Source organism: Suricata suricatta, chromosome 17, assembly GCF_006229205.1.
Source record: "Suricata suricatta isolate VVHF042 chromosome 17, meerkat_22Aug2017_6uvM2_HiC, whole genome shotgun sequence".
Taxonomy (NCBI): domain Eukaryota; kingdom Metazoa; phylum Chordata; class Mammalia; order Carnivora; family Herpestidae; genus Suricata; species Suricata suricatta.
In genome coordinates this window covers 11,387,707-11,398,438 of record NC_043716.1, presented here as the reverse complement: position 1 = coordinate 11,398,438, position 10,732 = coordinate 11,387,707, and the positions used below count along the sequence as shown (strand labels likewise).

Genomic DNA, 10,732 nt, shown 5'->3' with positions numbered 1-10,732 from the left:
GCCGGGCCTGTGCCGCCGCCGCGCCGACCATGTCGGCGGCCAAGGAGAACCCGTGCAGGAAATTCCAGGCCAACATCTTCAACAAGAGCAAGTGTCAGAACTGCTTTAAGCCCCGCGAGTCGCATCTGCTCAACGACGAGGACTTGACGCAGGTGAGAGGGTGGGGGTCCTGGGGTCGACCGCGAAGCGGACACCCGGGCCCCGCGCTGGGCGGTCCCCCGACAGCCTCCTCCGGCTGGAAGTTTCCGGGCGCGCAGTCGCCCCGCTCGATGTTGCAGGCAGTGGGCCGAGGAGGGCGAGAGTGCCTAGCAGGGGGCGCTGGCCGCCTCCCCCCAGTTCTGACGCCAGTGAGACCCCCATCCTGCTCAGGAAAGGAGAGCGGACGGTGCCTGGTTCCCGAGGCGGGCGGGGGTGGGGGTGCATCTGAAGGATCCTGGAGAAAATGAAAACGGAGCAGAAAGAATGTACGTGAGTCCTGGGGAGGGTGGTGAGGATGGAGATGGGGGGGGGGGCAGCGGGAAGTGTATTGATAGAGCCGGGACAAAGGGAAAATCCTCAAGTATGCCGAAAAATAACATCCTTTCCCGTTCCCATAGCCCTGCCGTGTGATTCATGCTTTTTGGGTGACTCAAAAATGCCTGGTTTTTCTTAGGAGGAACAAAGCGCTTGGGGATTGCTTGCTGCTTCTCAGTACCCCCCATAGAGCCTGTTTCAGGACCCGACTTCGACTTGTCCACCCAGGACAGTCAGGGCGGACTGTGGGCTTCTCTTCTGTCAGACCCAGCTTGTCTGTTTTCTGAATCATTGTCACTGTCAGTGATGGGAGAGAGGTGAATGGTCCTCAAGTGTGGGGAGGAGGGTCTCCCGCTTGAACTTGAACTGGAGGGCTTTTTTTTTTTTTTTTTAATTATATGGGGAGAGCTGGGGCTCCTCTCTCCACCCTTTTCTTCCATCTTTCTGGTCACTTGGCAAGGGATGAAGAGACCTGCGCGCCCCTCGGGAAAGTGTTCACTTCTTATGGCCTTGCCTGCCATAGAAGGCCTGTGGACTAGTTTAGCAGCTTCCACACCTGCATCAGAGTCACAGCCTAAAAATACAGAGTCTTGGGGCCCCATTCTTGGAATGATCTACGAGATGAAGGAATTTGTGTCGTAACAGCTCCCCCAGAAGTTGGGCTGCAGCCCTCCCTGGCCTTAGGGAACCCCTGCCCAGGATGCTCTCTCCGAGCTCCCAGTGTACCAGAGACTACTCAGGACCCCCCGGATTCTTTGCAGCACTTGGAGCTCTGTGGGCCAAGGAGATTCCTTGGATTTCCTGACCGAGCCTTGTCTTCATCCCCCTGGGCTGGGTCTGGGACCGCTTCTTGCCTCTCCCCCAGTCTGTCCTCTTCAGAGCTTGCTCTCATCCCCTGAATGAGGCCAGGGGACCTCCCTTCACATTCCAGTCCTATGTGACCTAGTTGTAGTCGCTCCTTATGCAGAAGAACCCCTTAGATGGAAAACATTGCTTTGAAGTGTGCGGCCTGGCTGTTTTTAATGCTACTTAAGTACTCCCAGGGTTTGACTTGTTTACATGGTACACCAGAGTGGGGCGGCAGGGCCAGGGTTATGGCCTGAGACATGGTGTCTTCCTCTAAGAGCAGAATCCCAACAGCCAGAAAAGACTCCTTTCATCCAAAACAAAAAGCTAAACCAAACACTCATGGCTGCAGAGTCCTAGATTTTTAGGATAGAAGGGCCAGGTTGGTTTGGGAAGAGTAGAACTCCGCTTCCTGGGGAGGTGTTGAGGGTGGGCTTTTAAGGGAGACTCCCTCTTCTCAGCTGGATGCCTTTTCTGGGGGTGAAGCAGTTGATGTGATGATGATGGACTTGGACCAGGAGTCAGGAGACCTTTCATCTGTCTTCACCGTCACTTACAGCTATGTGACCTTGAATAAGTTCTTTTGTCTCTATAGTTTCATTTCCTTTTCTGTAATTTGGGAGTATGGATCCCTGGCTTACCTCTCTCACCCTGTGGAAAGCAAGGAATGGTATCTCATTAAACTCTTAAAATTAAAAAAAAACAAAAATCACTTATCGAGCGGTACACCTGGATTTAGGAAGCTTATGGGTTTGGCAGTGGTTGTTCTGAGAGAGTTTTCTGGTTATTACAGGCAGCTGCCAAAATTAGTAGATTGGATGTTTACACTTCATAAGGACTGCTTTCTGATTCTTTTTTTTTTTTAATGTTTTTATTTATTTATTTTTTTGAGAGAGAGAGAGACAGCATGAGCAGGGGAGGATCAGAGAGGAGGGAGACACAGAATCCGAAGACAGGCTCCAGGCTCTGAGCTAGCAGTCAGCACAGAGCCTGATGGTGAGCAGGGGGTGGGGGTCTGGAACCCGCGAACCGTGAGATCATGACCTGAGCTGAAGTCAAGTGCTTAACCAACTGAGCCACCCAGGCGCCCCTGCTTTCTGATTCTTAAGCTTAGATAAACTAGAATAGGTTCTGCATATTTGAATTGAATCTCTTAAATTCTTTTTTAAAAATTCTGTTGATTATTAATTGGATCAAGCTAAAGTGTTGCAAATTTAGAGTACTTTACTCTTTGACTGTATTCACAGTTGAATTGTGGATTTTAAAACAGGCCTGAGTCCTCCAGGGCACAACTGGAATGGTAGTTTCTGAAATAATGAGTGGGGTATTTGTGTTGCGAGAGATTAGGCCAGCCTTCCACCTCCTGGGATCTTTCAGGAAGAAACTGCTCTTGAAAAGAGGAGGGCGACTCAGGGCTGTTGCCAACAGCGTTAGCTGCTGCTCTCTGCATCCGGCCTCCCCCAGCCTTACTCTCATCTCTTGGCTCCATTAGAAAACCTCAGCCAATTGGTTCCCATCAGTCTCCCCCAAGGCCCTGCTTCCTGCTGCCGCTCCCTGCCCTGCGTTTATTTTAGACCTTCAAGGCTGGAAGATAGATCAGTGGATCTCTGTGGCCACCCCCTCTTTAAGGCATTTATCCTTCTATCCCATGTGTTTCTCTACATGCATATGGACTTGAATACACAGTTAAAACCTTTATTTAACCTAAATGATATATGTATTTAAACTATATATGTATTTGTTCAGGAGCATATTTTCTGCTTAGTGGTGTGTCTTACAGCTCTTTTCATGGTGTGACATATAAATATACCAAAATTACTTTGCATATTGTGTCGTCAGGGATGTGCCATAGTTTAACCGCTCCCTTTTTGATGGACAGCAAGGTTCCTTCTGGGTTTGGTACCGACAGCGAATGCTTCATCAGTTTTCTAAGTGCTTTTGGGTGTGTGTGCGTGCACGAATGCAAGCATTTCTCTGGGGGCAGAGGGCTAAAAATAGAATGGCTGGGTTGACATCAAGCACATTGAAGTTTTCTTTTTTTACAGATACCACTAAATTGCCTTCCAAAAAAGGCTGTGTCATACCATTGCCAGGATTGGATGTTATCAAATGATTTAATTCTTTAATAATTTCCCTAATTACCAGTGAAACTAAGCCTCTTCTTATAATATTCATTACATATTTACATATGTTCTATATGTTTTATTTCTTTTGTTGACTGCCCATTCATATGTTTTTCTGTTGGGTTAATTCTCCCCCCCCCCCCCAACTGGTTAGTAGGAGCTTTTCGTATATACTCTAGGTCAGGTCCATGGACTCCGTCTCTAGAAGGCAAGATAGTTAATATTTTAGCAGTGCGGGCCATATGATCTTTGTAGCGACTACACAACTCTGTCATGGTAGTGCAAAAGCCACAGTGCAGGGCCACTTTTAACAATACATAAACCAATGGGTATGGCTGCTTCTAATAAAACTGGACTTACAGAGTTACAAAGGCAGCCGTCAGGATTTGGCCTATAAACTATAGTTTGCTGACCCCTTCTCCAGATATTAATCTGAACCTGTCATATAGTGCAGCTATTTTCTCCTAGTGTCAGTTTTAATTCTGTGTGTGGTCATTTCTCTTTTTCATAGGATAGTTTTAAATATGAATGCAGTTAAATTTCCATGTTTGCTTTTTAGTGTGTAGTTTTAATCTTGTGCTTATGAAGGTCTTGTTTTCAAGATTATAAAGTTGTCTCATACGCTCGTAGTTCCCCTGTAGTTACTGTTATGCTTAACTTTCTAATCCATCAGGTTTGTGTTTTAGGAAAATAATTTTGGCTGAAAGCAGAAGCTCTAAAAGATTGTCTTGAATCATCCAGGTAAATTTCAGTAAAGGTCTTCTCCAGGTCCCTGTCGGCTAGGATGGAAGGAGTCATCAGACACTAGGGGCAGGATACTGTAGGTTGATGGGAGGTGAGGATTGAGCAGACCTGGGTGGTTAACAGCACCTTTAACATTGATCGAGAATAACAGACTAGGAGTAGGTTTGTGGGGTGGGGAGGAAACAAAATTAATACAGTAACTTTGACCTCATGGGGATGGAGGTCTGGTTTGGTTCTTAGGTGGAATCGCCCACTCGGGCAAGTAGGTGGTTAGGTGAGTGGCGTGGGCTGGGTAGGAATTCTGAAGTCAAGGGAGTAGTCACTCACTCAGGAGGCCACAGAGAGTGAAACAGGGAGCAGGTGGGGAAGGGGTGTGAATCACAGGGCTTGGTGGTTGGTGGGAGCAGTAGGTCTGGAGCCCAGGGTTCTTGGCTTCCAGGTCCTCTTCTCAGCCTTAATGTGGGTTTCTGGGGTTGCTGGTGGCTACTGACCTGACGTGATGTCTCATTCTCCTGCTGACTGGTATGACTTTAGGCATGGCTTTTGTGGAAGGAGTCCTGCCTCTGAACTTAAGTTCTAGTTCCCTCTACTGCTAGTATCCTCTACTCTAATGCTGACAGCCTGCTGTTTTGTTGTGGGACCTTGGCTGGGCTGTTGTCTCTCCTCAGGCCTCGATTTTCCCATCTGGAGAATGGGGAGGTTGGTCTTGATCTCTGCCAGGACTCTTCCAGTCCTCCTACGTCTCCTGTCAGACCTCTGTCTCATTGCGCCCCTCATTGTGCTGCACTCCTTTGCCGGTGCTCCCAGGGCCTTGGGGTGGGGGTCCCAGACACAGGCAGGCATGCCAGGACTTGGTCTCTGTAAATCATGACGTTGACTTTCCCTTTATTCCCGTGACATTCTTAGAAGTTCTAGGGCACGGAACTTCTCTATTTCACTTAACATTTTTCTCATAAGCAATGGGGAGCTTTCATGCTTATCTTCTTCGGAAGATTTATAATTTATATGCACATTGGTAGAGTGCTTATTAGTAGGGGGTATGTCAAAAATCCTAGACCTTACATACGGCCAACAAATACAGGAAAAGGTGGTCATTGTCATTGGTTATTATAGAAATGAAAATCAAAACCACAGTGAGGTATTACTTCATACCCACTAGGACAGCTATATTAAAAAAGGGAAGGTAGTAAGTGTTGGTGTGGATGTGGAGAAATTAGAACCCTCGTGCATTGCTCATGGGAATGGAAAGTGGTGCAGCCATTGTGGAAAATAGTTTGGCATTTCCCCCAAAGAATTACCATATGACCCAGTAATTCCATTTCTAAGTATATCCAAAATACTCGGGAACAAGTATTCAAACAAACACATTCATGCATATGTTTGCAGTAGCACTATTTATAATAGCCGAAGGTAGCAGCAACCCAGTTACCCATCAGTGGGTGAATAGATAAGCAAATTTTGGTATATCCAGGTCATGGGCTATTCAGTTATAAAAAAGGGGATGAAGTACTGACCATGTTGTGATCTGACTGACCCTCGAAAACGTGGTGAAAGAACCAGGCACAGAGATTACATATCCTATGGTTCCATTTATATGAAATGTCTGGAATAGGTAAAGCCATGGAAAGGGAAGGTGCATTAGTGGTTGCTGGGGTTCGGAGGGAAGGGGGAGAGAGGACTGCCTGCTCATGGGATTGGAGTTCTCTTTGTGGGGGGTGATGAAATGTTTTAGAAGTAGGTAGAGATGCTGTTTGCATAACATTGTGAATGTACTAAATGTCACTGAAAGAGACTTGGTCACTTTGAAATGGTTAATTTTATGTTATATGACTTTTACCTCCATTTTTAAAAATGAGTGTGCAAGAATGACACACACACACACACACGTGTATCCCAAACCTGTCCTCTGCTCCTTGTGTCACTAGAGTATCTATTGTATTTAGAGTCTAGACCAGGGGATTGAACAACTCACTCTTTCTTTCTCTCTTTCGCTCTTTCTCTTTCTTTCTCCCTCCCTCCCTCCTTCCTTCCTTCCTTCCTTCCTTCCTTCCTTTCTTTCTTTCTTTCTTTCTTTCTTTCTTTCTTTCTTTCTCTTTCTCTCTCTCTCTCTCTCTCTCTTCCTTTCATGTTTATTCATTTTTGAGGGAGAGGGAGACACACAATCCAAAGCAGGCTCCAGGCTCTGAACCGTCAGCACAGAGCCTGACATGGGGCTCAAACTTGCCAACCGCGAGATCATGACCTGAGCCAAAGTCGGGCACCTAACGGACTGAGCCATCCAGGTGCCCACGAACAACTCTTTCTTAAAGGGCCAGATAGTAAAAGCTTTAGGGTTTGTAGGCCAATAGGCAAAATTGAGAAGTTTATGAATGTACTTACATAATAATTTAGAAATGTGAAAGCCATTCGTAGTTTGGGGGCCTTAAAAAAACCTTGTGGCTAGATTTGGCCTGTGGGTTAGACCAGCCCTATCCAATAGAACTGTAATGTGTGAGCAACATTTGTAGTTTAAAATCGTCTACTTGTCACATTAAAAAGGTAAAAAGAAGTAGGTGAATTAATTTTAATTCTATCTTATTTAACCTAACAAATCCAAAATATTATCCTTCTAACATATGAAGAAGCTGTTTACCTCTGCAGCACCTTTCCGTTCAGGCCAGCCACTTTCTGGGAGCTCAGTAGCCACACAGGGCTGGTGCTGACAGTGTTGGATGCGGCAGCCGGGCCCACAGCGAGGCCCCTGAGACCCTCAGGAGAGGCACAGAGTGTGAGGGCTGTGCTTGGGGTGGGGGGGTTCCTCCCCCTGGGGGTGTCGTGCCTACAGCCTGCCTTCAGAGGATTCCTGAAACAGTTCTCTCCTCCTCTTACTCCTGTTTGTGTCCTGCACTTGGTGTCTCTTGCCAACTTGGTTCTTTCTTCAAACGTCACATCTTGCTGACTCCTTTTAGCAGTGTTTGAGAGCTCTGGGGCTCTGACCCTGACTCGCCCTCCAGAAGCAGAAGGGAGGAGGGTGCCAGTGAGAGGCTGGGGGGCAGGCTGGTGTGCCCCCTCCCAACCCCTCCCACTGCCGTGGTGACTGCACAGCCCTGTGTATTTGTGAGTGTTTTGCAGCTACATTCTAGCTGCTCTTTTCCCTGTGTTTTAGCCTGCTACTTGACCTTTCTGAGTTCTCTTTCCTTTGCCACTACAATCGAAGGACTACAATCGAAGACCTGTGTTCTATTCTTGGCACAGATGTGCAGGGTGACCCAGGAAGGTCACTTACATTTTCTGAGCCTCATTTTCCCACCTATAAAGCTGGTGCCCCCATTCTGTTTACAGGGAGTGGTCTACTAATGGAATGGATGGAGGGTGCTGGTCCGGCCTGTGGAGGCTACTGAACCCCCTTTGTGGTAATTAGTATTCCAGGAAGCATGCGGACAGCCTGTCGTGTGGGGAATAGCCTTTGTTTGGGCTGTTTCCTGATTACTAGAACCCTGATGCTGTTTAGCTGAAATAAAGAAATTTGACTTGGAATGTTTATCTTTAAATTGTTCCCAAGCTGCCATTCAGTCTTGAGACAAGAGCTTTCCGAGGGAAAAGAGGCGAGAGGGGGTAATATCCTGCTGCGGCATCCTCGGACTGTGGGGGAGGGAGGCACCAGAGAGGGGTGCGGAGCGCTGGATGCTGGTTCAGAAGCATTTAACCTGAGGAAACAGGCTTTTCTCTTCTCCTTAGAAACTCCCTCTCAGAGCCTCACTTTCCCGACTGAAATGACACAGTTGGACCAGGTCAGTAGTTTGCAAACGTACACTAAATCGCAGAGCCTTTCCCTCAGAGGAATCTTAGTAGAAACTCCATGTGTGAAACAGAAAAAGTGACAGGGTTCTGCGTGACATGAGGTTGGAGCCCGGAGCTTGGCCTCTCAGCTGCCTCTGCTTCCCACCCGTGGGTCCTCCAGTCACCTCTGGAGTCTGTGAGGGGCAAGTTTGAAAACTGCCCTAGACTTTGCGGTGCCTCCAGTTTTAGCAGTTTCGGGTTCTGTGAGATCATCCAGGGGCAGTTTCACAGCTGCTCCAGCACAGAACCCCCCCAGTGCCCAGCAACCCCTCCTCCCCGCTTTGTATTATTGCATCCTTTGGGGGCAAGAGAGCCAGCGGGTGGATTCGCTGGCATTTTGTCTCTAGAGACTGGAACTGGAATCTTCCAAACCACTCGCTGGATTTCTCAGTCAGGGTCATCCTAGTTCACATGAAACCACAGCCTGGGTTTTGCCTGGAGCCTGTAACCCTTCCAGCTCCTTTCTCCCCTTATGCTCAGCTTGACGTTTGCACACTGTGCTGGACGGTGACCTGTTCTGTCTGCGGGCAGCTTGCGGTGAGAGTGAGCAGATGGGTGCACCAGATCCTCCTGAGCCTCCCATTGTTTGTTTGTTTTTTAACTTTCTTTGTAATGTTTATTCATTTTTAAGAGAGAGACAGAGCTTGAGTGGGGGAGGGGCAGAGAGAGAGCAAGACACAGAATCTGAAGCAAGACTCCAGGCTCTGAGCTGTCAGCACAGGGCCCGACACGGAGCTCGAACTCACAGACTACCAGACCATGACCTGAGCTGAAGTCAGACACTTAACCAGCTGAGCCACCCAGGCTCCCCGAGCCTCCTTTGTTTTTGCATCAAGTGTAGTGATCTTGTTCCACTTGGGCAGCATGGTCACCTGTAGAAGAGGAGATGTTGAGTCACTGAGCTGCTTAGCAGTGGGCTGTGACACACAGTACCTGGTTCCACGTGGTTCCCATGTCACCTTTGTGAGACCAGGAACCTGTCTTCCCTCTTGGGAAGGCCACTTTGACTTGTTCACTTGGTGCTGTTTCTGTAGGAGGCTGGGTGTTGCAAGCAAAAAGCTGTTTAAGGAACTTCCACTTCCCAGCCCTGGGAGGACAGGCCTGCGGGGGCTGAGTGATTACCCACCCCCCTGCCCCCCAGTAATTAAGCAGGTGAGGGATCATCCCCGATTAGCAGATGGAACCACTGAGACCTAGTTCAGTGACCTGCCTAGGTCACAGGAAGGCCAGAGTGGATTTTTCCAAAGTGCTGTTTGACTTCCCTGTGTTTAATAAAAAGTGTTAACCTTTACTATCAGAAACAGGGCCTTGCCCAGACTTGGATTCCTTAGTTGCTGGGGTGCACAGGGGTGCATGTGGGGAGGGCAGTGGTGCAGATCATGGTGCAGGTCCTAAAATCTTCTCAGCCTCGGGGTGGTCTATGTCCCCCAGTAGGCTGCTGGTCTGTGGCAGTGACCATACCTTTGGCACAGCCCTGAACAGGAAGCACTCTTTTTCCCCTTGAGGAATTCAGAATCAGAAAGTCTTGTGTCCTTGGTCTCTGTAGGTCCTAAAGCACTAGTTTTAACAGATGGACTAGGGAGGCTCTATGGCACCCTTTGAGACGCAGTGTTTTAGCTCCTGCGGGGTCCTGGATGGTAGCTAAAAGGGCCAGAGGAAGGGGGAGCAACTTCTGGGAGTCTCTGTTGAACCATAGAAAGAGTCCACATCTCTTGGGGCTCCAGGTGCCACACCCAGAGCTTCTCTGCTCGGGCTGGTGAGTGGCCTGGGGTGCGGGGAGCCTCAGGGCTCCTTGGGATTAGGACGTTCATTTGTCTTCCGCTCGGGGACCTGCTCTGACCTAGAAATCTGACACAGTCCCACTTTTCATTTAATGTGCTCACGTAAGGGAATGGAGTGGTTGACAGTGGGGGCTTTCAGCTCAAATTTGGTTTCCCATCCTGGCTCCATGTTCATGCTCATTGAGCAGGTTTCTCAGAGTTTGTGTCCTTCCTCTGAAAACTGGAGGCTGTTTAATACTCATGTCTTGGTTGCCTGTGGTATTAACGCTAGAAGGTTGTGCAAGTCATAATAAGTGCCGAATTTGTAAATGTTTGGGTCCATGGGGGGCGCTCAGGAAATTGGGTTCGTTATCCCAAACAGACCCAGAGAGGGGACCTGGCTCCATGGTGTTATGGAACCACTACCCTCCAGTTGGGTTTCTTGTCGACCTCCACGCCCGCAGAACACAAGGCCAGGCTGCCGCCTCTCCTGCTGCGCTGCTTGGCACCGCCCTAGCAACTTCCTCACGTTAGCCCCTTGGGATTGGAAAGGCCACAGTCAGTTTGCTTGTGTGTGGTTGATTTTCAGAACATGTTTAAGTGCAAAGGTTGACTTGGTTTTAGGAATTTGTAGAGGGTCGAAAGTGAAGGGGCCAGGTGCCATAAGCCCTCTAAGAGACTTACTCTTAGAGGATGTGGGCTGCTCTAGAGGGCAGTGGCCAGCACTGCCAAGCCCCTGCCAGGCTCAGGGAAGTGCCAAGTGCAGGTCTCATGAATGGCAGTGGCAGATCCTGATTTCAGAAGTCACTTTACATGGAAGTGTCTGCGTTGTCGTCAACAAGGTAGGAGAGGATTAAGAGATGCCACTCTCTTGCTGGTGTCCTTGGGACACTTGTCTAGGAATCAAAGTCCTTGTGCCCCTGGACC

General features: G+C 48.6%; 1 protein-coding gene across 7 annotated transcripts in view; it reads left to right on the top strand.

Annotated features, from left to right (window-relative positions):
* Nucleotides 1–6: 6 nt before the first annotated feature.
* The window catches only part of MPRIP (myosin phosphatase Rho interacting protein), a 153,173-nt gene continuing 142,447 nt past the window's right edge, over nt 7–10,732 (top strand). For all 7 annotated transcript variants that reach the window (XM_029928058.1, XM_029928059.1, XM_029928056.1 and 4 more), the window contains exon 1: nt 7–152. In XM_029928058.1, the coding sequence (XP_029783918.1) occupies nt 30–152 (123 nt within the window). In that variant the 5' untranslated portion in view covers nt 7–29. The remainder of the gene's footprint in view (nt 153–10,732) is intronic.